At 42.2% G+C, this 27,830-nt stretch overlaps 1 protein-coding gene across 1 annotated transcript; it reads right to left on the reverse strand.

The window, feature by feature from the left end:
- LOC139421547 (mitochondrial adenyl nucleotide antiporter SLC25A23-like) lies at positions 1 to 27,830 on the reverse strand. Its single transcript, XM_071172562.1, has 10 exons — positions 27,271 to 27,830; positions 13,435 to 13,558; positions 12,661 to 12,748; positions 12,422 to 12,533; positions 11,927 to 12,085; positions 11,583 to 11,735; positions 11,048 to 11,161; positions 10,739 to 10,906; positions 8,036 to 8,186; positions 1 to 6,395 (listed from the first exon to the last, which is right to left on the reverse strand). The coding sequence occupies exons 1-10, from the start codon at positions 27,487 to 27,489 to the stop codon at positions 6,214 to 6,216; spliced, it is 1,470 nt and encodes a 489-aa protein (XP_071028663.1). The 5' UTR covers positions 27,490 to 27,830; the 3' UTR covers positions 1 to 6,213.

The following is a 27,830-nucleotide window of genomic DNA, read 5'->3' on the forward strand; positions in this document are numbered from 1 at the left end:
ATTATGAAAGAGCAGTCTAAAGAGCAGTCTAAAGACATAAAATACAGTTTGAGTCTAATGTTTTTTTAAATATACTAGCATGCACTAATCATGCTCTACGATGACATTCTGCAAATTCAAGGCATCCCAACACTAAGAAGCATTCAAGCAAGAATTCAAAGTATTTTGAAAGAAAATATGATCTTAAAACACTCCATGAAGCAAACATTCACAACCATAGCTTGCAATGTTAATAATATATCTTTTTTTTTTTTTACAATATTACATTTGTTTACTATGGAGGTTACGCTCAATTCATTTCTTATCTAAAATACAGGAGTTTCTTTCAGTATTTTTCAAGTAAATGCATCACTCATCTGTCATCTCTTAATAACTTCTCTCATCTACCGTTTTCATTCCCTTTTCCCCTTTCTATTTCATTTCAAGGAACTACTATCTAAATCTCCTCCCTTTCACATATTTTCCATCCTGTTAAAAAGTGATAAAAGTCTGGCCAAAGAGCCAGCAAGGATATAAAGGCTTAGACAAGATATTTAAAATTGAATCACCAGTTAGTTAGGCAAATAGATGGCTTTCAATAGTCATGATGGACATGATGGTGGAAATCTCATCAGGGAAAGCAAGTCATTGGTTTCCAAATGACAAATAACACGTGTGACATATGAATCAATATGAATCTATGTCAGCAGCAATGTTTGATAGAATCTATGTAATGGTCTTTGCTCATCAGTATGTAACAACACTTAAGCAGCTTATTCAATTTACTGCTCTAATTTAAACCTATTGACATCCATCATTACTGTATCCCAATACAACGAGGGCAGAGTATGGGTAGAACAATTATATTAATCACATAACTTAACATAGAATTAAAGGTAACTACTTTCTCATTCTAAACCTATATTAAACTACAGCAAAAGTTAATTGTGCCTGGACTATTAAATTATAATGATGATGATGTGCATTTCATAGAATTACATGTAGATGTTTGCATTAGGGTGTCATGGAAAGGTTTGCGGCACTGTCAGATACCTCGATTCATCCTACTGCTTTCAGTATACGCTATTATGAGGTCCACACTAGTGAGGAGTTAGTTAGTTAGGAAACAAACAACTGTAGTGCAAAACCTACTAAATAAATACACAACACAATGGTGTCATGGAGGACAAACATACTTTCTTAATATCCACAACAAAATGGGTTGGCCAAGCCTCAAACTGAGCCCATTCTTTCAGGTCTGATCTTTATCTAACTACCACACATGATGCAGAAGCCATTCTACACAGAACATGGACTAAGCATGCACTCCAGACTGGGAGATAACCTACAGCACATTCACTTCCACCAAGAGCATGGAATTCCTGATTATGACACAAATGTATTTATTTAACTTCTTACGGCTGCAGGGGCAGTATTGAGTAGCTTGGATGAAAGGTGCCCAAAGGTGCCCAGAGTAAACGGCCTGCTTCTCAGTTGCTAATATATGCATATTATTATTAGTATTGGATAGAAAACACTCTGAAGTTTCTAAAACTGTTTGAATGATGTCTGTGAGTATAACAGAACTCATATGGCAGGCAAAAACCTGAGAAGAAATCCAAACAGGAAGTGAGAAATCTGAGGTTGGTCGATTTTCAACCCAGGCCCTATTGAATTCACAGTGGGATATGAATGAAGTTGCCGTCAACCGTCTTTAGAAACTTGAATGAGGCTTCTACTGTGTTGTGGGACTGAATAAAAGCTGAATGAGTCAGGTTACTGGCAGGGAGTCATTTCCTGGTCACGAGCATTCCACATGATATCGACCCCTCTAGACACAAAGGAATTCTCCGGTTGGAACTTTATTGAAGATTTATGATAAAAAGCATCCTAATGATTGATTCTATACTTAGTTTGAAATGTTTCTTCGACCTGTAATATAACTTTTTGAAGTTTTTATCCGAATAATGCTCGACCTGCACGAGCGTTTGGATTTGTATACCTAACAAAAGTAGCTACTTGGACATAAATAACGGACATTATCGAGCAAATCAAGCATTCATCAAAGGTAAGGGAATATTTATAATGTGATTTCTGGTTTCTGTTGACTCCAACATGGCGGCTAATTTGATTATTTTTCTGAGCGCCGTCTCAGATTATTGCATGGTTTGCTTTTTCCGTAAAGTTTTTCTGAAATCTGACACAGCGGTTGCATTAAGGAGAGGTATATCTATTTCTGTTGAATCGATGTGGCTATGCAAAAGCACGGGATGTTTTTGGAACTAGTGAACGTAACGCGCCAATGTAAACTCAGATTTTTTTATATAAATATGAACTTTATCAAACAAAACATACACAATACATGTAACATGAAGTCCTATGAGTGTCATCTGATGAAGATCATCAAAGGTTAGTGATACATTTTTATCTCTATTTGTACTTTTTGTGACTCCTCTCTTTGGCTAGAAAAATGGCTGTGTTTTTCTGTGGCTTGGTGGTGACCTAACAATCGTTTGTGGTGCTTTCGCTGTAAAGCCTATTTGAAATCGGACACTGTGGTGGGATTAACAACAAGATTACCTTTAAAACGGTATCAAATGCATGTATGTTTGAGGAATTTTAATTATGAGATTTCTGTTGTTTTGAATTTGGCACCCTGCAGTTTCACTGGCTGTTGTCATATCATCCCGTTAATGGGATTGTAGCCCTAAGAATTTTTAACTAGGCAAGACAGTTAAGAACAAATTCTTATTTACAATGACGGCCTACCCCGGCCAAACCCGGATGACACTGGGCCAATTGTGCACCGCCCAATCACAGCCGGCTGTGATACAGCCTGGAATCCAACCAGGGTCTGTAGTAACACCTCTAGCACTGAGATGCAGTGCCTTAGACCACTGCGCCACACGGGAACCCATCATAGATGGGTAACTTTCCTTTTAATCAGTAGTGGTGTAAAGTAATTAAGTAAAAATACTTTAAAGTACTACTTAAGAAGTATTTTGGGGTATTTTAACTTTACTATTTATATTTTTTACAACTTTTACTTTTACTTCACTACATTCCTAAAGAAAATGATGTACTTTTTACTCCATACATTTTCCCTAACACACAAAAGCAGGACAGGAAAATTGTCTAATTCACACACTTATCAAGAGAATATCCCTACTGCCTCTGATCTGGTGGACTCACTAAACACATGCTTTGTTCAGAAATTATGTCTGAGTGTTGGAGCATGCCCCTGGCTATCCATAAAAAAAGAAGGAAAATGACGCCGTCTGATTTGCTTTATATAAGGAATTTAAATGATTTATACTTTAAATTTGATACTTAAGTATATTTTAGCAATTAAATTTACTTTTGATACTTAAGTATATTTCAAACCAAATACTTTTGGACTTTTACTCAAGTAGTATTTTACTGGGTGATTTTCACTATACTTTTACTCAAGTATTTAAATTGGGTACTTTTTCCACCACTGCTAATCAGGGACTGATTCAGACTTAGGAAACCAGGTGGGTGAGCTATTGATCTATTAACTACCAGGACAAGACAACTGGCAATAATCCTGATTTTGAGGCCAGGGAGTGTGAATCCCCCAGGACCAGCAGAAGCAAAATAGCCCCATAAAATGAAAGACCCACTACCACATTTTAAAGTAGGTATGGGGTTATTTTCTGTATATGCATATTTCTTTCAATGCAAAACCCACCACTGGTGTGCGTGGCCAAAGATCTCTATTTTCAAGTCATCTGACCATAGCACTGGTTTCAAATCCAAGTGCCAATGCCATTTAACAAACTCCAGGCTATCTCGCCCTGACCGTAGTTATCTTTGTTTTCTTTATTATTTTGGTTAGGTCAGGGTGTGACGAGGGTGGTATGTGTGTTTTTGTCTTGTCTAGGGTTTTTTGTATATCTATAGGGTTTTGGTTTGTCTAGGTAAATGTAGGTCTATGGTGGCCTGAATTGGTTCCCAATCAGAGGCAGCTGTTTATTGTTGTCTCTGATTGGGGATCCTATTTAGGTTGCCATTTTCCATTTTTGGTTTTGTGGGTTATTGTCTTGATCGGTTTGTTAGTTTGTTTAGTGTTCTTCGTTTATTAAAGAAGAACGTATTCTTATCACGCTGCGCCTTGGTCTCCTCGTTATGGCGAATGTGACACAGGCGTTTGCATTTGTTGGACGACATGAAAATATAACTCTTTATCCATGCACACCAGTGCTGGATTTTGCGTGGAAAGAAAGAATGCATATGCAGAAAATAACCATATACCTACTGTAAAATATGGTGGTGGATATTTCATGTTATGGGGCAATGTTGCTACCAATGGTCCTGTGGCCCTTGTTAAGGTCAACGACATCATGAATTATATTCAGTACCAGGACATTTTAGCCAAAAACGTGGTTGCCTCTGCCAGGAGGCTGAAACCTAGCTGCAAGTGGATCTTCCAGCAAGACAATAACCCCAAGCACACATCAAAAGCCACAAATAAATGGTTAATTGACCACAAAATCAACATTTTGCAATGACCATCTCAGTCTCCAGACATGAACCCCATTGAAAACCAGTGGTATGGAGGAATGGTCTAAGATCCCTCCCAATGTGTTCTCCAATCTCATAAAACATTTGAGAAAAAGGCTCAGTGCCTGAAAGGTAATGAAAACAGGGGTGGCAGTAAATGTGACCCCTTTTTTTAAATGTTTTTTTTTACTTGTTAAAGCAAGAATCCTTAGTTGCTACATCCATTTTTTGGACTTACAAAATTAATGATATATATACCCATTGATTATTGAAGAATATAACTTATAAATGCCTCATGAGCTTAGTTCAACTGTCATACCCCATCAGAACCCAAAATAGAAGCTTGTTTTACTCCAATGTTTGTAAACAATGTAAATGTAGAGCCTCAACATGGTTAAAACTATCACTTTCATCTCATGGAGGGTCAGTCCTGACATCCGTAGCTCTGTCTATGAATTTGAGAGTGGTTGCATTTCTCCAGGCCCTTCCCCCAGATTTTTACCAAAAAAGTGTTTGGTTGACCGCTTTGTTATTTAAGGATTCTAGCTTTAGACAAAATCTCTTTCTCTGAGTAATTGTCTTAGTATAAAATTATATAATGTTCACATTTTTTTGGAGCAGACAATATAGGTCAAAATGTGCATTATTTAGTATGTTTTGCTCATCTTTATCAAGGGTGCCAATAATTTTGGACCTGACTGAGAGCCACTTGAAATAGGGGAGAAACATTCCCTTTCTAAAAAGTGCAAAGCCATTCATGGACTAGGTTGGAGGAACAGCTCTGTTTAAGACCCTGTATAAGTATCTCTTACAAATGTGTTCAGAATCTTTCCCTTACAAAATACATACTGTATCAATATACAGTACATCATGTAAACGTCAACAAAGTTTCCTCGTTTAAGAACTTTAGAAACTCCCCCATTAGAATGTACGTTTTTGAGAATAGCAACTGAAGACAAACAGTGCATGTAATCCAATTCTAATCTCTTTTGAGATATTGAAATAAAGAGTGGGGTTAGTACTTTGGATTGGTAGTGTTTTAGCAACAGCACACTGGAACAAACCCACATATTCTGCTGTGTAGTAAAGAGCGAATATACAGTACATGTCAAGGTCATTGGAGGAAGATCACTTTATATTCACAAAACATGAAACTGACCTTAGATAAGTGCCTACATATAGGTATACAAACTGTACTGTGTGCTTCACTGTGTTTGGTTGGAGGGCAACACACAGACTTATTGTGGAGATGTGACTATAATGGGGGTTACAGCTCATAAACAAAGAGGAAGAATGGCCCAGATTCTGCCAAGACACACTCACACACTCACTCTCTCTCTCTCTCTTCCACCCTCTCTCTCTCTCTCTCTCTCTCTTCCACCCTCTCTCTCTCTTGCTCTTCTTCCTTCCCCTCACACCTCCTCCTTCTAATCTGTCTCGGACACAGCCGTTTCTTACAGACTTCAGCTCAGCCTGATAGCAGACTCTTCCCTCTTTCTTAATGACGGTACAGCGTCAGAGGGGCTGAGAGATTCAAACAGTGAGTATATCTGTCTAGCTAGGTGTAAACGGGAAGCTTCCTGAATGTGTATGAAAAGGGTGGACTATCTGTCTTCTATCCCTCAATCGTCTGCTGTCTTCCTCTCCATCTTGAAATCCAAGAGCTGCACTCTATATCCCTCTCTTTCTTCTGCCTCTCACTTCCTCTCTCTACGATTTCACACCCAGAGCCTTCTTCATGTGTTCGTATACCACGTACGAGATGCTGACAGCAGGAATGACCTTCAGGAAGTTGGGGGCGATGCCGCGGTAGAGCCCAGGTACCCCGTCATGTGATATGATGTGCTTGAACTGACCGACCATGGACAGCTTGGGCCCGCCCTCCGTGGAGGCTGGTGGAAAGAGGGAAAGTGGGCGAAAACGTCTGTTGTTCAGTTCAGTTATATCCGTTAGATAGCTATTAATAGATAGGGGAAAGGGGATACCTAGTCAGTTGTACAACTGAATGCATTCAACTCTGTTTGGATAGCCCGAACAGTAATACAGTGCCTTAGGAAAGTATTTTTTCCACATTTTGTTACGTTACAGCCTTATTCTCAAATTGATTCAATTGTATTTTTCCCTCATCAAACTACACACAATACCCCAGAATGACAAAGCAAAAACAGGTTTTTAGAAATTGTTGCTAATTTATACAAATAAAAAACAAAAATATCACATTTACATTAGTATTCAGACCCTTTACTCAGGACTTTGTTGAAACAACTTTGGCAGCGATTACAGTATTGTATCTTCTTGGGTATGATGCTACAAGCTTGGCACACCTGTATTTGGGGAGTTTCTCCCATTCTTCTCTGCAGATGCTCTCAAGCTCTGTTAGGTTGGATGGGGAGCTTTGCTAAACAGCTATTTTCAGGTATCTCCAGAGATGTTATATCGGGTTCAAATCCGGGCTCTGACTGGGCCACTCAAGGCCATTCAGAGACTTGTCCCGAAGCCACTCCTGCGTTGTCTTGGCTGTGTGCTTAGGGTCGTTGTCCTGTTAGAAAGTAAACCTTCGCCCCAGTCTGAGGTCCTGAGCGTTCTGAAACAGGTTTTCATCAAGGATCTCATCCAGGTACATGGTCAAGGTACTCTGTTAATCTTTGCCTGGATCCTGATTAGTCTCCCAGTCCCTGCAGCTGAAAAACATCCCCACAGCATGATGCTGCCACCACCATGCTTCACCATAGGGATGGTGTCAGGTTTCCTCCAGACATGACGCTTGGCATTCAGGCCAAAGAGTTCAATCTTGGTTTCATCAGACAAGAGAATCTTGTTTCTCATGGTCTGAGAGTCTTTAGGTGCCTTTTGGCAAACTCCAAGCGGGCTGTCATGTGCCTTTTACTGAGGAGTGGCTTCCATCTGGCCAGTCTACCATAAAGGCCTGATTGGTGGAGTGCTGTAGAGATGGTTGTCCTTCTGGAAGGATCTCCCATCGCCACAGAGGAACTCACCTCCCACAGAAATGCACTGTCAACTGTGGGATCTTATATAGACAGGTGTGTTCCTTTCCAAATCATGTCCAATCAATTGAATTTGCCACAGGTGGACCAATCAAGTTGTAGAAACATCTCAAGGATGATCAATGGAAACATGAGGCCCCTGAGCTCAACATCGAGTCTCATAGTCTCTGTATACTTATGTAAATAAGGTATTTCTGTTTTTATTTTTAATACATGTGCTAAAATGTCTAACAACCTGTTTTTGCTTTGTCATTATGGGGTACTGTGTGTAGATTGCTGAAGATGATTTTTTATTAAATCCATTTTAGAAGGCTGTAATGTAACAAACTGTGGATAAAGTCAAGGGGTCTGAATACTTTCCGGAGGCACTGTAAATATGGGTAATAGGTTGACATAGTAGGTAGTAATTCATTTGTTATAGATTATGTTATAGAATGTAATAGAATCTATATTATCTATGTAATATCATCTATGTTATGTAGTAAGGTAGAAGGTATAATTGCAGTTCAATTGTACACCAGTCTCACCCTGGGCCTGCATACGTGTTCTAATGAGAGCCAGGGGGTAGGAGGCCAGTTGTCCACAGGTACTAGACACAGTACCACAGCCCAGCAGTACCAACACCCCCGGGTCAGCAGAGCCCTTACTGTACCGCTGGAGCCAGGAATTCTTCAGAGTCTGAGATGGAAAGGGGGAGGGGACGAGAGAGAAGAGGGGAAAGAAAAGAGACAAGGAAAAAATAAACAGATAGGAGAAAGAAGAGGTGTAGAGGGGTGAGAGTGGAAACGAGAGAGGACTACGGGAAGGGATAGATAGGCCACATTATTAATTTGACAGATATTTTATTGCATTAAAAAATGAGGACGTAATAGAGAACCACGGCTCATTGACTGCTAGTAAAAGTAAAACTCAAAGTTCACTTAAACACATAAAAGTCATTTTTACGAGAGAGCTGGGCAACAGTAACAGCAGCATACATACTGACTGGCATTCCCCTGACTACAAGGGACAGGGCCAGTGATGAGGTTTAGCTTTCACAGAAAACATCAAACACAGCTGGCAGGCACACACGCACACACACACACACACATAGGGCTGATCCCATTTAGTTGACTGGTCGATTGCTTGGTCGATAGGCTGTTGGTCGACATGTATTTTTTTTATGGCAGACGAGACACTTGACTGACTCGTGCCTGTCTCAGTGGACTAAAACATTGCGGAGGCCATGGGGATGGCACAGTCCATCACTCTATCCTATTACTGGCAATTTCAGGAGTGTACCGGCAGAATCTACGAAGGCTAGCAGCAGCGGGAGGAGGGTCGAGAACATAATTTTTTTATTCTGGTTATCTTGATCTCTGGTCCCCTCTTGAGTAATTTGTGTGTCTTAATTATTTCATTAAGCAGTGTGCTTAAAGCATCAGACAAGCTCAGTGCATATACAGTGCCTTGCGAAAGTATTTGGCCCCCTTGAACTTTGCGACCTTTTGCCACATTTCAGGCTTCAAACATAAAGACATAAAACTGTATTTTTTTGTGAAGAATCAACAACAAGTGGGACACAATCATGAAGTGGAACGACATTTATTGGATATTTCAATTTTTTTTATCAAATCAAAAACTGAAAAATTGGGAGTGCAAAATTATTCAGCCCCTTTACTTTCAGTGCAGCAAACTCTCTCCAGAAGTTCAGTGAGGATCTCTGAATGATCCAATGTTGACCTAAATGACTAACGATGATAAATACAATCCACCTGTGTGTAATCAAGTCTCCGTATAAATGCACCTGCACTGTGATAGTCTCAGAGGTCCGTTAAAAGCGCAGAGAGCATCATGAAGAACAAGGAACACACCAGGCAGGTCCGAGATACTGTTGTGAAGATGTTTAAAGCCGGATTTGGATACAAAAAGATTTCCCAAGCTTTAAACATCCCAAGGAGCACTGTGCAAGCGATAATATTGAAATGGAAGGAGTATCAGACCACTGCAAATCTACCAAGACCTGGCCGTCCCTCTAAACTTTCAGCTCATACAAGGAGAAGACTGATCAGAAATGCAGCCAAGAGGCCCATGATCACTCTGGATGAACTGCAGAGATCTACAGCTGAGGTGGGAGACTCTGTCCATAGGACAACAATCAGTCGTATATTGCACAAATCTGGCCTTTATGGAAGTGGCAAGAAGAAAGCCATTTCTTAAAGATATCCATAAAAAGTGTAGTTTAAAGTTTGCCACAAGCCACCTGGGAGACACACCAAACATGTGGAAAAAGGTGCTCTGGTCAGATGAAACCAAAATTGAACTTTTTGGCAACAATGCAAAACGTTATGTTTGGCGTAAAAGCAACACAGCTGAACACACCATCCCCACTGTCAAACATGGTGGTGGCAGCATCCTGGTTTGGGCCTGCTTTTCTTCAGCAGGGACAGGGAAGATGGTTAAAATTGATGGGAAGATGGATGGAGCCAAATACAGGACCATTCTGGAAGAAAACCTGATGGAGTCTGCAAAAGACCTGAGACTGGGACGGAGATTTGTCTTCCAACAAGACAATGACCAAAAACATAAAGCAAAATCTACAATGGAATGGTTCAAAAATAAACATATCCAGGTGTTAGAATGGCCAAGTCAAAGTCCAGACCTGAATCCAATCGAGAATCTGTGGAAAGAACTGAAAACTGCTGTTCACAAATGTTCTCCATCCAACCTCACTGAGCTCGAGCTGTTTTGCAAGGAGGAATGGGAAAAAATGTCAGTCTCTCGATGTGCAAAACTGATAGAGACATACCCCAAACGACTTACAGCTGTAATCGTAGCAAAAGGTGGCGCTACAAAGTATTAACTTAAGGGGGCTGAATAATTTTGCACGCCCAATTTTTCAGTTTTTGATTTGTTAAAAAAGTTTGAAATATCCAATAAATGTCGTTCCACTTCATGATTGTGTCCCACTTGTTGTTGATTCTTCACAAAAAAATACAGTTTTATATCTTTATGTTTGAAGCCTGAAATGTGGCAAAAGGTCGCAAAGTTCAAGGGGGCCGAATACTTTCGCAAGGCACTGTAGTTGATTTTATTAAAACATATAAAGGTGTGTCTATATATGGAAATATACATTTACAAATTTTGATGACGGTCAAGTAAGATTTTTTTTTTTTTTCAGGGACAGCCCTACTCTCTCACACACACACACACACACACACACACACACACACACACTTTCTCACACAAACCTCGTAGACGGCCAGGTCTATGCCAGCATACGGTATGATGCCAAGTGTGTTGGGCACGTAGCCCCTGTAGAAGGCTCGCACCCCCTCCTTCCTCAGGATCTGACGGGCACAGTCTACAATGCCAGAGTACTGGCCAGTCTTCCTCAGGGTCAGACGAGTCTTCAGCACCTGGGAAGCGAGAGAGGGAAGAGAAAGGGGAAATAGAGTGGGTGTACAAGGAAGAGAAGGCAAATAAGGGTAAAGTCCTATGTTTCAATATTCAACTAAAAGTCTGTCTATCTTTCTGTCGGTCTGTCTCCTCTCGCTCACCTCCATAGGGTAGATGATTGTCTGTGCAGTGGCTCCAGCCAGAGAGCCAGCAATGAACCTCTCCTGCACCCGCAGAGTACCCGCTTCATTTCTGCCCCGGATCAACCACTTGATCTAAGATGGAGTCAGGGGAGACAGGGGGAGAGGAGAGACAGGCAGGTGGAAGAGAGGCAGGGATATACAGGGATTAAGGGGTGAGGGGGATAGATTGTGGGAGGTGGGAGAGGCAGGGATACAAAGTGAGGGGGAGGTGTAGATTGGGGGTGAGGGGGGAATATGTGAGTCACACTGGGGTGGAGGAGGAGAGCCAGAGACACAACACGAGACACAGGGTGTGTCTGACAGGGTGAGAAACAGAGTGTGTGTGTGTGAGCAACATTTCACACCTCAGTGTGGGTGTGTGACTCCTTCATTCCTATGCTTCACTAATGACTACCCCATACACCAGAACTTGTTTACAGATGTGTGGATCAGTGTTCTCCTTACATTGGTCCATAATAAATCCAAATCAACCTCTGGGGCCTCTTACACCCACCTGTTCATAGGCCATGAACTTGATGGCAGACTCTGGGGCTATTTTGAGGACGTTGATGCCGTTGCCCCTCCAGAGGGCTCGTACACCCCCCTCCTGGACCATCCCCCTCAGCCCCGTCCACAGGTTGATCCCCCTAGAGCTGGAGCCATGTACCTAGAGAGACAGCAGGGTCGGTAACTCTAATAACATTCAGTACATCAGGGGTGGCTAACCCTCCTCCTGGAGAGCTACTGGATGTGCAGGCTTTTGTTCCAGCCCTGCTCTAGCACACCTAATTCCACTAATCAGCACTGCACTGACCTCTAACCTCTGAGTCTGTAGTAAACACAACAGTAACCCTTCACCTGTAGGAAGACCTTGAGACGGTCGAGGGGGGCGGTTCCTGTACGTGAAACCGCCCCTGCCATCGCCCCGGCAACCAGCTGCCTCCACACTACCCCCGACTGGCGCTCTTGTTGGGAAAACTCTGGCGGCACTGTCATGTGCTCTCCGATGTCAAACATCTGAGAAATCACAGAGAAACACTGGTCAGTGAAATAAACTTGATTGACATCCAGAACTATCTGTATTCAACAAATGTATATTACATGATCCCTTCTCTAAGGTTTCCAAACTAAAATTCCTGGATAAAGCATCAGAAACAATGTAAACTATATAACATAGATCGAGAAAACGGTCACAGTTGTAATGAAAGGACACTGGCTAAATTATTAGTTTCTATAGCTAATCTGTAATAATTGAAAATTCCATGTAATGATATCTGTGCTACTTCTTGTCAAGCAAAGATCTAAACCGTCAAGTGTAGAGATAGAAGTCATATATAGGCAGTACTGACTGACCAGAGAATGTTTCCAGTAGTGGGCGATGCCCTCCATGTTGTGAAGAGGGTTAAACAGGAAGTGATCTCGCCACTCATTCCAGTTGATAGTCATGGTGCCGTCCCTGTCCATACTGAGAGAACACACAGAGCAGTGTCAACACATGCACGCACGCACACACGCACAACATAAACACACACACACACACACACACACACACACACACACACACACACACACACATGCTTACAAACACACACCTCTGTAGTATTTTGATGGCGTGTTCTGTGGACACCTCCAGTCCCAGGTTGTGCAGCGATTGTTGAATCTCCCCGACATCAATGCACCCTGCATAAACAGTGAATCCCATCAGTGCCCACAACATGTAATATGTACCTACAGGCACACAGTACAGTACTTTGTGAACTGCATGCATTAATGTGGTATGATACTAAATACCATTCATGCAGTCATACCACACATTCAGATAAATTACCATACCAGTGCAATGTGACATAGAATGCTCTGTGCATGTATGAACAATTTAAACAGTGTTTTGCGAGTGAAAGGACATTGTATCCAAATGGCCCTCCTACATGTGTCTACTTATGTGTGTTTAGATCAGACTTGGGTTCAAATACATGATTATCTAAGCAATAAGGCCCGAGGGGGTGTGGTATATGGCCAACATACCACGGCTAAGGGCTGTTCTTAGCACGACACAATGCGGAGTGCCTGGATACAACCCTTAGCCGTGGTATATTGGCCATATACCACAAACCCCCGAGATGCCTTACTACTATTTTAAACTGGTTACCAACTTAATTAGAACAGTAAAAATATATGTTTTGTCATACCAATCAGCATTCAGGCCTCAAACCACCCAGTTTATAATGTTATTTAAATACTTATTTTCTGTGTGTGTGTGAATGCATTAAGTAAGTCGCTCTGGATAAGAATGTCTGCTAAATGACTAAAATGTCAAATGTAAATGTGTATGCATGTGCGTGTGTGAGTGAGGTGGCCATGCCGACCGTCATGGTTGCGGTCCAGTGTGTGGAACATGAGCCGCAGTTCCTTCTCGTGGGCCCACAGGTACTGAGAGAACTCCTCAAAGTCCAGCAAGCCATCATGGTTGGTGTCACTCTCACGCACTATCTGCAGGAGTAGGATTGGGGTGAGAGGAGGGGTAAAAATAGCAGATAGGGAGGGGGTGAAGGGTCAAACAGTGCAGGGGACAGGGGGTGAGAGAGAGGTTGAGGGAAATGTGACCAAGTGAAAAAGTGTGGGGTGGGTTGGGGCCAGGGGTGAGATTTAGGGTAAGGTGATAGTTTGAGGGGGTGAGAGGTAAATGGATGGAGTGAAGGGAAGAAGCAGGAAGGAGTGCGTGAGAAATGACAACAAAGCTTATCATAACCTGCAAACACAAAACAATCAGCAGAACTGTTCTATATTCATCCTCTCTAGTGCTTCCTCAAACAAGGAGAGGAAGAAAGGAAGAAAGAGAGAGAGTGAGAACAAGAGTGAGAAAGAAAGAGCGAGAGAATAGTATAGAGAGAGAGCGAGAGTGAGAGAACCCCTACTTTGACCTCGTCATAATCCGCTTCACTCCTGTGCCCAGTGTCCAGTTAATCTTCAGTAACAATCACATGCTACTGGAATCGGACCTGAACCAATGCACTTGACCAATACACACACACACACACACACACACACACACACACACACACACACGGAAAGGAGAGATTTGCTCAATCTTGGCAGCAACGTTTTCAGAATCTTGTCTGAGCCTATCAAGGGGTTCTTTCTGAGTGTGTCTGTCTTGTATTTTTAATGAATACATCCACGATGAATAAGCAGTTCAAGAATCCACATAATCCTTGACATTGTTAATGAGATAGCGGGGAGGATTTGCATATTCTCATGAAATTCAAATGAGACTATCCTACTTATCCTGCCACTTATCCTCACCATTTCAACTTTCTGTTAGGTATAAATGCTTGAATTGCAACTCTAAGTGTAGCTGATGGAAGCTGTCTGTATAACACATGACAAGCATAACTTTAAGTATGCCTTTGAATTGCCCCGCTCCTCCACGACACAAATATAATCAGAGCAAAGTCTATTTAAGCATTCCCAGACAAATACATCCTGGTCTAGAGGGATATTGCCTGTGGTGTCTGAAAACTCCCAGAGGAGATTTGAAGGACAAGCACAGCTGTGGGTGATGATGCTTAGCTAAACTAGCCTACTATTTGAGTGTGGAGATAATGCTAAACTAATCTGCTGCATGGCTGGGGAGGGATGATGCTATGTGAAAGGAGCGATGCTAAACTAAACTACTGAGTGTGGTGGAGTGATCTCCTAAGCTAATTTCCTTTATGCTAACCTAAATGACTGATTAGATGTAACCTGAGGAGTGCTATCTGTGTGCTTCTGTGTGAGTGTTACTTAAAGCAAGTGCACTATCACCTACAGTGCCCTCAGAAAGTATTCATACCCCTTGACTTATTTTGTTGTGTTACAGCCTGAATTCAAAATGGATTCAATTGATTGTTTTCTCTCACATATCTACATACAATACCCCATAATGACAAAGTAAAAACACACCCCTGAATCAATGCATGTTAGAATCACCTTTGGCAGGGATTACAGCTATGAGTCTTTCTGGGTAAGTCTCTAAGAGCTTTGCACCCTGGATTGTACAGTATTTGCTATAGATTTTCAAGCCGATTTAAGTCAAAACTGTAACTATGCCACTCACAAACATTCAATGTTGTCTTAATAAGCAACTCCAGTGTATATTTGGCTTTGTGTTTTAGGTTATTGTCCAGCTGAAAGGTGAATTTACCTCCCAGTGTCTGTTGTAAAGTAGACTGAACCAGGTTTTCCTTTAGGATTCTGCCTGTGCTTAGCTCTTTAAAAAAAAAAACATTTTATTTAACCAGGAAAAGCCCATTGAGACCTAGAGTCTCTTTTTCAATGGAGACTTGGCCAAGAAGGCAGCAACAATCAATACATTACAGAATTAAAACATACAACAACATGATCCAGCCTAATAAAAGCATTTACACTCCTCTGTAACAGTCTCCCATCAATATTTTAAATGAATTCAGTGGCACTAACATATCTAGATGAAGCATGGATTGTAGGTTATTCTATGCGTCTGGTGCACAAGAGAGAAGGCAGTCTTGTCTAATACTGTGAATGTCCTGGGGACTTTAAGGAGCAACCACCTAGCAGACCGGGTATGGTAACTGCTGGTGGTGAAGGAGACCAGACTACAGAGGTAAAGAGGGAGTTTACCCAAAAGGGCTTTGTAGATGAATACATACGAATGTATCTTTCTGCACATATAAAATGAGGTCCAACCTACCATTTGGTACAATGTGCAATGGTGGATGAGTGACTTGGCATTTGTAATAAAGCGCAAGGATGCATGATAAACAGAGTCCAGTCTCTGTAATGCATATACACCATAATCAATTACAGAGAGAAAAGTGGCGTGAACAAGCATCTTTCTAGTCATAAGAGGGAAGCAAGCCTTATTACGAAAATAAAAACACAATTTACATTTAAGCTTTGTCACAAGATTGTCCACATGAACTTTAAAGGACAACTTGTCATCCAACCAAATACCTAGGTATTTGTAGGATGACACTAATTCAATGGATAAGCCACCAGATGTGACAATGCTAATGTTCTCTGGCAGAATTCTAGCTCTGGTAAAGGTCATGAATTTCGTTTTTTTTGTATATCCAAGACCAGTTTGAGACCATAAAGGGAGGCCTGCAGTGACTGAAAAGCAGTCTGGAGCTCTTCAACAGCCTGAACCAGAGAAGGAGCACATGAATATATGACTATCATCTGCATATAGATGTAACTTTGCTGGTTGCATCCCATTTCCCAAATCATTAATACAAATTGAGAACACAGGAGCTAAAATGGAACCCTGAGGCACACCTCTATTAATCTCAAGAAAGCTAGACTTGTGATTCAGTATATACACATTGTGTTCTGTCAGAAAGATAGTTCCTAAACCAATTTACTAGCCATTCACTGAGACCAATGTTTCTGAGTCTAGCTAGCAACAATTAATGGTCAACTGAATCAAAGGCCTTTAATAAATCCACAAACAGAGCAGCACAATGTTGCTTTTCATCAAGTCCATTAATGATGTCGTTTGCCACTGCCATAGCTGCAGTTGTGGTGCTCTGCCCTGATCTAAAGCCAGACTGAACCCTGCTCAGTATGTTCTTTTCAATGAAGAAGTTTTTTAACTGTGAGTTCACTAGGGATTCATAGACTTTGGCCAGGATAGGGAGTTTAGAGATAGGACGATAGCATCTGAGGGATCTCCACCCTTTAACAGTGAGAGGACATAAGATGATTTCCAAATGCTGGGTATGGAATTGGTCAAGAGACAAGAGACTCAAGTTGAAATTGTGAGCCACAGGTTCAGTAATAATACCAGCTTCTATCTTTAAGAGGTAGGGGTCCAGGTTGTCTGGACCGGCAGACGTTTTAGTGTCTATTGCCTTATAGACCTCAGTATAAGAAACAGGCTCAAAGTTCAAATGGTTGACATGAGGGCCCATATCATAGTTGACAGTAACAGAGCTGACATTAGAGGCCTGGGCCCCATCATTAACTTAACTGAACCAGCAGATATGAAGTGCTTGTTAAAAAACCCTACAATATGGGCTTTATCCTTCACTTCATTAGAATCCATCATTAAATGGTCAGGAAGGCCAGAGGATACATTAGAACCTGACACTGATTTGATTCGTTTCCAGAACTAGGTAGGGTTGTTTAGGTTCTCTGTGACTGAATTTAAATAGTAATCTGATATGGACTTCCTGATCAATCCTGTGCATTTGTTTCTTAGCTTGAGCCCAAGAGATATTTCTCTTTCTAATTAATTCTGCCAAGTTATCTGAAAACCAGGGATTGTCCCTTCCACTGATTCAAACTTCTTCACAAGGGCATGCTTATCACAAATCTACACAAATTTCATAGAAAAATTGTTCCAGGCAGTGTCAACATCGGGAATCAGATTTACTTGCTTGCTCATCAAAATGTCTAAAATGTATTTTAAAAATTAATGGGCATAACGTTGATTTCTTTGCCAATGTTTTTGCAGTTTTACTTTAGTGCCTTATTTAAAAAAGGATGCATTTTTTGTTATATTTTTATTCTGTACAGGCTTCCTTCTTTTCACTCTGTCATTTAGGTTAGTATTGTAGAATAACTACAATGTTGTTGATCCATCCTCAGTTTACACCTGTCACAGCCATTAAACTCTGTCACTTTTTTTAAATCACCACTTTTCTCATGGTGAAATCCCTGAGTGGTTTCATTCCTCTCAGCAACTAGGTTAGGAAAGACGCCTGTATCTTTGTAGTGACTGTGTGTATTGATACACCATCCAAAGTGTAATAAATAACTTCACCATGCTCAAAGTGTTATTCAATGTCTGCTTTGTTTTACCCATCTACCAATAGGTGACCTTCTTTGCGAGGCATTGGAAAACCTCCCTGGTCTTGTGGTTGAATCAATGTTTGAAATTCACTGCTCGACTGAGGGACCTTAGAGATAATTGTGTGTGTGGGGTATAGAGATGAGGTAATCATTCAAAAATCACGTTAAACACTATTTTTGCATACATAGTAAGTCCATGCAACTTATTATGTGACTTGTTAGGCACAGTTTTACTCCTGAACTTATTTAGGCTTGCCATAACAAAGGAGTTGAATACTTATTGACTCAAGACATTTCAGCTTTTCATTTTAAAAATTTCAAAGAACATGATTCCACTTTGACATTATGGGTATTGTGTGTAGGTCAGTGACACAAAATCTCAATTTCATCCATTTTAAATTCAGGCTGTAACAAAACAAAACATGGAAAAAGTCAAGGATTGTGAATACTTTCTGAAGGCACTATATGTGCCACTGTCGGCCATGAAAGTCCAGTCGGTGTGGTAGGAAAGGGTCAGGCGTAGATGGAAAAATCTACCAGCCGCTCAAATGTTTTTACCAGCCAAAATATATTTGGGCCATAATTACACCATGACATAATTACAAAATGTTCACGTTTATTTTCTCTCACTTTAGCTCAAATAATGGACGCCATTGATTTCAAGAAATGTTGCATCATTTTTAATGTGGTTGCATCATATTTCTGTGCGTACATTGCAATGAAGCTTGCATCAATGCATACTTCAAATGATGTACAAACAGAGTACGTATTCGAGAAGTGACCTCTGTGCTTCGTTTCGCATACTTTGATTTGGACTCATACTCCGACCATGCCGTGCTCCAATTTATGCGCTCAGTGCACGGTAGTACACATTTTGAGAAACACCCATTGAATCTGGCGAAGCTCTCTGGCTCTACTAGGCTATGTGGCTCTATTGGGCTCTGTGGCTCTATTGGGCTCTGTGGCTCTATTGGGCTCTGTGGCTCTACTGGGCTATGTGGCTCTACTGGGCTCTGTGGCTCTATTGGGCTCTGTGGCTCTGTGGCTCTCTGGCTCTACTAGGCTCTGTGGCTCTGTGGCGCTACTGGGCTCTCTGGCTCTACTAGGCTATGTGGCTCTACTGGGCTCTCTGGCTCTACTGGGCTATGTGGCTCTATTGGGCTCTGTGGCTCTATTGGGCTCTGTGGCTCTACTAGGCTGTGGCTCTACTGGGCTCTGTGGCTCTACTTGGCTCTCTGGCTCTACTAGGCTCTGTGGCGCTACTGGGCTCTGTGGCTCTACTGGGCTCTGTGACTCTACTGGGCTCTGTGACTCTACTGGGCTCTGTGGCTCTACTGGGCTCTGTGGCTCTACTGGGCTCTGTGGGGAGTTTTCTAATCGGTTTATGCACACCACAGATACAAGGTGTATAGAATTTTATGTGAAGAGAAATCCCCAATTGTCAACTACTATCATAACCATATTATCTGGACTGAATGGAAAATGTCCTGCAAAAGGGATGACTTCAGTAGTCATAAATCCAGCCAGCCAGGCTGAGTTGAACTCATGACATTGTGCAGATGCGCAGTAACACAGTAGTATCCCAAATCCCTGGTGATGACAGTTTAAGCTACACGACTGTATTATGTCCCGAGATTCATTTGATGGCATTGAGGAGTTTACCACATCAGTCTCCGGCTTCATTAATGAGTGCATCGACAACATTTTCCCCACTTGACCGCAAGTGCATAGTCCTGTTTTAACGCCTTGCCTGTTTGATGGTTCATTGGAGGGCGTAGCAGGATTTCTTATAAGCGTCATGATTAGTGTCCCGCTCCTTGAAAGCGGCAGCTCTAGCCTTTAGCTCAGTGCAGATGTTGACTGTAATCCATGGCTTCGGGTCAGGATAAGTTTGAATCCTAGTACAAAACCCAGTGACCCAAGCCTACCAGACTAGCTAACTATGCTCGCTTTGAGGCAAGCAACACTAAACTATGCATGAGTGTACCAGCTGTTCTGGACGACTGTGTGATCACACTCTCTGTAGCCGATGTAAGACCTTTAAACAGATTAACATTCACAAGGCCGCAGGGCCAGACGGATTACCAGGACACGTACTCAGAGCATGGGATGACCAGCTGGCAAGTGTCTTCACTGACATTTTCAACCTCTCCCTGAGCCAGTCTGTAATACATCCATGTTTCAAGTGGACCCCCATAGCCCCTGTGCCCAGGAACGCCATTGTAACCTGTCTAAATTACTATCGCTCCGTAACACTCACATCTGTAGCCATAAAATGCTTTGAAAGGCTGGTCATGTCTCACATCAGCACCATCATCCCAGACACCTTGGACCCCCTCCAATCCGTATACCGTCCCAACAGATCCACAGCTCAGGCAGTCTCTATTGCACTCCACACTGCCCTTTCCCACCTGGACAAGAAGAACACCTATGTGAGAATGCTATAAATTGACTCCTGCTCAGCCTTCAACACCATAGTGCACTCCAAGCTCATCACTAAGCTAAGGACACTGGGACTGAACACCTGTCTCTGCAACTGGATCCTGGACTTCCTGAAGGGCCGCCCCCAGGTGGTGAGGGTAGGCAACAACACATTCGCCACTCCCTGTTCACCCACGACTGCATGTCCACTCACGACTCCCACACCGTCATTAAGTTTGCCGATGAAATGACGGTGATCCCCAATGCCTGATCCCCAATGATGGACTGATCACCAATGATGATGAGACTGCCTATAGGGAGGAGGTCAGAGACCTGGGAGTGTGGCGCCAGGACAACAACCTCTCCCTCAATGTCAGCAAGACAAAGGAGCTGATAGTGGGCTTATGGAAACGGAGGGCCGAGCACGCCCCGTTCACATCGACAGGGCTGTAGGGGAGCGAGTCGAAAGCTGCAAGTTCCTCTGTGTCCACATCACTAAGGATCATGGTCCACACACACCAAAACAGTTGTGAAGAGGGCACGACTACGCTTCTTCCCCCTCAGGAGGCTGAAAAGATTTGGCATGGGCAGTCAGATCCTCTAAAGGTTCTACAGCTGCACCATTTAGAGCATCTTGACTGGCTGTACCACCGCATGGTATGGCAACTGCTCAGCAACTGACCACAAGGCGCTAAAGAAGGTAGTGCGAACGACCCAGTACATCACTGGGGCCGAGCTCCCTGCCATCCAGGACCTCTATACCAGGCGGTGTCAGAGGAAGGCTGTAAAAGAAGGACTCCAGCCAACCGTCATAGACTGTTCTCTCTGCTACCGCATGGAAAGTGGTACTGATGCACCAAGTCTGGAACCAACAGGACCCTGAACAGCTTCTACCCACAAGCCATAAATAGTTAGTTAAATAGTTAGTATTTGATTAACTATTTAACTATCTGCATTGACCCTTTTTGCACTAACTGTTTTGACACATCACATACGTTGCTGCTACTGTTTACTATCTGTCACTTTATTCCTAGTTACAGTAGATGTACACATCTACCTCAATGACCTCGTACCCCTGCACATCCACTCTGTACTGGTACCCCGTGTACATAGCCAAGTTATCCTTACTCATTGTGTATTTATTACTACTTTTTCTTTCTCTCTGCATTGTTGGAAAAGGACCTGTAACTAAGCATTTCACAGTTAGTCTACACCTGTTGTTTACAAAGCATTTTACAAATAAAATTTGATTTGAAGACTGAGGGTAAGATGTGTGTGGTGTGTGTGTGTGTGTGTGTGTGTGTGTGTGTGTGTGTGTGTGTGTGTGTGTGTGTGTGTGTGTGTGTGTGTGTGTGTGTGTGTACGCCAGACACTGATATTAAGGTCGGGCGGGGTCAGGGCAGCACCAGGTTTGTGTTACAGTCATACCTTTAAAATATTCATTCAGGAAAGTGTTGCTTTCCTGTCATGTACTGGGACAAGCAGATCAGAAAAGCATGCATCAGTATTGTGTTGAAGCAACAGAGTTTTCAGATAGCACTAGTGACAGGCAGCACTGGTTAATGTTGTGTTGTTTTGAGTTAGTGAGAGCAATGGAGTTTTGAAATAGGTCCCAAATGTCTGGGTAATGGAGCACTGATCCAGTGCTGCTGATCCAATCTCTGCTGTTCCGCCTGTGGCTATGAAATCCTGACCTATTCACTGGACGTGCTACCTTGTCACGGACCTGCTGATTCGTCTCCCTCCCCCGCCCCCCTCAACCTCTAAATGCTCTGCTATGAAAAGCCAACTGACATTTATGCCTGAGGTGCTGACCTGCTGCACCTTCTATAACCACTGTGATTATTATTTGACCCTGCTGGTCATCTATGGGTTTCTGTATAAGCACTTTGTGACAACTGCTGATGTTAAAAAGGGCTTTATAAATACATTTGAATGAGCACTCTCTTCCAAGGAACTCTTTTAATATCTGTAGTAAAATGCCTCTCACTGCCTGTAGAACACTCTGCCTGCTTCTCCTGTGACATCACAGGGTCAAAATAGAGCACTGAGACACTGTCTAGACTGGACCATAGCTCAGGCAGTTGAAGACTTGATATGAGAGGCCTATACACTCGGAATAAGTGAAGCAGGTTATAGTTCCTGTTCATTGTACTAGTAGGCTACAAACAAATATACTTGTTTATAGTAAACACAGGAACTACACAGTTGCCTATGTCAGTGCTTCTCAAACTGGAGTCCACTAGGTACTGAAGGGGTCCACGACAAGATCAACCATTTATTTTACATCATTTTTTAATAAATATATATTTTTAAATCCCTAACTGAAAAACAATGTATTTTATATATATATTTTTCCACAGTGCTGTTATTACAAAACTACCACTAACAGGTCCCGATCATCATCATAAAGGGAAAAAAACATTTTGTTCAAATACTGTACCTAACGCAACAATTCTGTAATGTTAGTAAGAGATATACATCTTTCAAATGATTTGCCACGGAGTGGCAAAGTGGTCTAAGGCACTGCATCTCAGTACAAGAGGCGCTACTACAGTCCCTGTTTCGAATCCAGGCTGTATCACTTCCGGCCGTGATTGGATGTCCCATAGGGCGGCGCACAATTGGCCCAGCATTGTCCGGGTTTGGCCGGGGTAGGCCGTCATTGTAAATAAGAATTTGTTCTTAACTGACTTGCCTAGTTAGATAAAGGTTCAAATAAAACATGTATAATAATAAAGTGCTCTGTACGTCATTGAAAATGCCTTTGAATGACCGAAACATCACCCATAACATTTTTACACTATTCAAATGCTCAGAATTAAAGAAATTGTACCCTTTCTCCCATCTCTAACTATCAGGAAGCCCGACAGAACAGGCTGAGTGGGCGGGGAGCTTATATCATGTGCTCGCCTTGAATGACAGCTCTTTGAAACACCCTTGTGGTCGTTTCCAGGTAACAAGGTAAACAATGGGCCACATGTCAATGATGACCAGGTAAACAATGGGCCACATGTCATTCTGACCCTAAATAGTATTCCTCAACCCATTTTCTCTGCAAAATGTTCTCAACAGAGCTGATAATGGACTGTTAGATATCAGTCAAACAGCAGCAATGCACAATTGCATTTATATTGTTTTGTAACTAATCACTGTTCACTGATACACTTCTTCAGCAGAATTAGTCAAGTCTGAGTCCCCGAAGCGTAGACATAAGGGAATGTACATGAAAACAGCATACAATAAGTGAACTGGACAATTGATTGGTGCCTCTGAATTAGCATTATAAATGACAATATGTTCAGAATTGTATGTATTGATCAAACATTTATTTGTTCATTTACATTAGGCAAGCATATCTGAAATATTGATCAACATGGACATTCATGAGAAATAATGGTGAGACATCATTTGACATAAAAAAAATTAAATAGAGCCATAAGCCGCAATATAGGCAACCCGCTGCCCTACAGTGTACAGGAGGACCCCATTGATTCTTACAATTTGTAACTCTCATCTCCCGTCCAAATGTGAAAATGTGATATCATATAAATTACTTAGACTTTGGGAAATGCAACCAACTACAGAGATTGATGGGACGGGATCGGGAGAGGAGGGGGACCCATGTCTTCAATCAAGCAGACTTCAGTCACCCACTTGTCTTCAGTCACCCGAAGATTGAAGCTGGAGACAAATCCAGGTATGGCCTCCTCCTTGTCAGGCCTCTCACACTGGGCAGACGGGTTCTGGGATGGACAGCTTGCGCATCTTCCCCACATACGGCACTGGATCAAGGGTGACCTTGTTGAAGAGGAGATCCAGGAGCCTGTCTATGTAGCATGTAAGGGTTTTGAAAAGGGAAATGTTTGTTAAATTTTATTCACTGTTCTGAGTTATGACGTTATCATTTTGTTGATGTCGTGATCTACTCATTCTACAATGTGTTTGCTGGTGTTTTTGAAGTACTAATTTTGAAATATGCAATATTTAGTGAACTTTTCAATGTTTGTATTTGGAATTTGTGTGTGCCTGAAATGCTCAATTGAACTGAATTGAATAATTATGACTTACAGTATTGTTGGGTCTGTCTTCACAGGCTTTACAGCATATCCCCCCTTCTTTGGTTTGTCTTCACTTGATCTGTCTTCACAGGTTTTACAGCATATCCCCCTTCTTTTTTCTGTCTTCACAGGCTTCACAGAATATCCCCCCTTATTTGGTCAGTCTTTACAGGCTTTACAGCATATCCCCCCTTATTTGGTCTGTCTTTACAGGCTTTACAGCATATCCCCCCTTATTTGGTCTGTCTTTACAGGCTTTACAGCATACCCCCCCTTATTTGGTCTGTCTTTACAGGCTTTACAGCATATCCCCCCTTATTTGGTCTATCTTTACAGGCTTTACAGCATATCCCCCCTTATTTGGGCTGTCTTTACAGGCTTTACAGCATATCCCCCCTTATTTGGTCTGTCTTTACAAGCTTTACAGCATATCCCCCTTTATTTGGTCTGTCTTTACAGGCTTTACAGCATATCCCCCTTATTTGGTCTATCTTTACAGGCTTTACAGCATATCCCCCCTTATTTGGTCTGTCTTTACAGGCTTTACAGCATATCCCCCCTTATTTGGTCTGTCTTTACAGGCTTTACAGCATATCCCCCCTTATTTGGTCTGTCTTTACAGGCTTTACAGCATATCCCCCCTTATTTGGTCTGTCTTTACAGGCTTTACAGCATATCCCCCCTTATTTGGTCTGTCTTTACAGGCTTTACAGCATATCCCCCCCTTATTTGGTCTGTCTTTACAGGCTTTACAGCATATCCCCCCTTATTTGGTCTGTCTTCACATGCTTTACAGCATATCCCCCCTTATTTGGTCTGTCTTTACAGCATATCCCCCCTTATTTGGTCTGTAATCACAGGCTTTACAGCATATCCCCCCTTATTTGGTCTGTATTCACAGGCTTTACAGCATATCCCCCCTTGCCTTGGGAAATCTGATTTTGTATCATGGCATTCCTGCTGCGGTGGATGTCTGGAAAGATGTGCAAACCGAGTAGATGTTGAATTTTCTAAAATGTAGATTATTAGAGCCCCAATGACACAAGCTACAGCAAATATAAGACAACAATCCACATAATTGAATGGCAGAATATAATTTTCAGGGGTAAATTACAAATACTATACACACCAGAACTCCTTTTGTGGACAACATTCCTTCATATCAGCTGTTTGTTGTCAGTTCTCAGACTCAATGTAGGGGGCTTAGGGATGGAAGAACAAAAACCATATAGTGACAATCAGCTGTGTTGCAGAAAATATACCGTTGAAGTAGCCACAGTTACAGCCACCGTGTCAGACTCATACTTACATTATGGTCAGTGCTTGCAAGATAAACTGATCCACTGTCAATGATGGTTCAGCATCCATCTTCATGATTAGCTTCCTGGCAAGACACATCAAATGTTCTCCCCAATTCATAAAGCAACTTCGCTCTAAATGTGCACTGCACACGGGTGTTATAATTCTCTCCACCCGAAATGAAAAGCAGCCACTGCTTACGGATGTCATCATTCTTCAGGAAATAGTGTAATGTTAAATTATCACTACGGCATCCAGTCACAACACAGTGTGTTTTTTCTGACATGATGGTAAGTAGCTTGCTAGCTATAAGTTACAACACAGATGAAAAGTTGAGTTACCAGTATCGTTCTGCCACGTTCTACTTGAGCTATTTAAATTAAATTAGTTAAGATTACAAGACGCTACTGTATAACATGTACAGCCCTACTTAGCATTGCATAGGGGCAGCAGGTAGCCTAGTGGTTAAAGCGTTGGCCCGTAACCGAAAGGTTGAAGGATTGAATCCCCGAGCTGACAAGGTCGTTCTGTTCTTGAACAAGCCCCTGTTCCCCGGTAGGCTGTCATTGTAAATTAGAATATGTTCTAAACTGACCTACCTAGTTAAATAAAGACAGAAGTAATCCCTGAATTCAAGTGTTTGACATGAGGGAGGGGACCAGTAACTTCATGATCAACTTAGTTAATGTACAGTCATTTTTTCACTGGTTTCATCCAAATATCCTCAAATGTTATGAAACACATGATGTTCACTGTTCGGACCTTTAACAGAAAAACTATTTTTTTTATATGTGTTGTTTAAACGTTAAGAAATGTAGAGCAGATGTCACAACAACAGATTACACAAATTTACACAAATCTGGCCAAGGGGTCTGTGGAAGAAGTTGGTGCAATTGTAACGGATGTGAAACGGCTAGCTTAGTTAGCGTGGGCGCTAAATAGCGTTTCAATCAGTAACGTCACTTACTCTGAGACCTTGAAGTAGTTGTTCCCCTTGCTCTGCAAGGGCCGCGGCTTTTGTGGAGCGATGGGTAACGATGCTTCGAGGGTGACTGTTGTTGATGTGTGCAGAGGGTCCCTGGTTCGCGCCCGGGTATGGGCTTAAACGTATACTGTTTCACAATACAATATTATTAATCTACAGTATACCCTTAGACGCACAACAGGGCCTGGGAGGCTCACGGGGATCCACAGTACTCCATCAATTATCCAGTTTTCAACTAAAACTTATTGTATTCCATCCAATTGTTGTTTACATTTTACTTTCCATGACTGAAGTATTGGTTAGTCTGGCCATGCATGGAACTGCAGCAGTCATGAAACTTCTTGTATGTTATTTTTTTACCTCACTCTAAAGTCTGAGTTGTGTTCTGATTTTGAGGGGGTCCCTGATGAATTTGCTATCAGAAAAAAGAGTTTAGGAACCCCTGGCCTATGTCATACAAACTGTATGATCAGTTTGTGTTCTTTGACAGGACATAATCGTCTTACTCCTTACTCAGCCAAGAACAAACACACACACACACACAATTAATGTGCCATGCAGGCTATAAATTCAAGGGATACACATGTCTATTGGAATACCCCCAAAATCACTATTCCTCTCACCTCCTCCGCGTCACTGCGAAGTAAACCGCGTGCAGCGAGTCCTATCCTCAGCTCGTTGATGTCGACTTTACCGTCTTTATTGAGGTCCAGTTGGTCGAACAGTTCGGCCCATCTCTCTCGCGTTTCCGGTTCCCTCCCAGGGTCCGACACACCTTTGTCTTGTTCTTGACAGCGAGCCCGGGTCCAACCAAAGCAGAACCGAGCCCTGCCTTCGCCCATGTGAATTGGAGACTTGTGCAATCCTGGTGGTGGTGGCTATTACCCCAACCTGCTGCCGCGAAGCAGGCGTAGAAAATGAAAGGAGCGCTTTTTGTTCTAATGACTCCCAGTGGGTTTCGTTACGATAACCTACCTATTCAAATCCCGGAACCATGGTATATCGAAATGGCACGACAGTCTTACTGAAATAACTGATGTTCTCCCTCGGTCTCGTTACCGAGGCACCGGTTTCATATACCGAGTCGTTGCGGAGAATGTCAGTACACCGGGCGCGGTGTAAACTCTCGGTGCCTGTAATATTAATCCCCGTATCCGTTACGTATCTCGTGACATCGGCGATG

Source organism: Oncorhynchus clarkii, chromosome 12 (assembly GCF_045791955.1).
Source record: "Oncorhynchus clarkii lewisi isolate Uvic-CL-2024 chromosome 12, UVic_Ocla_1.0, whole genome shotgun sequence".
In the NCBI taxonomy this organism is placed as follows: Eukaryota; Metazoa; Chordata; class Actinopteri; order Salmoniformes; family Salmonidae; genus Oncorhynchus; species Oncorhynchus clarkii.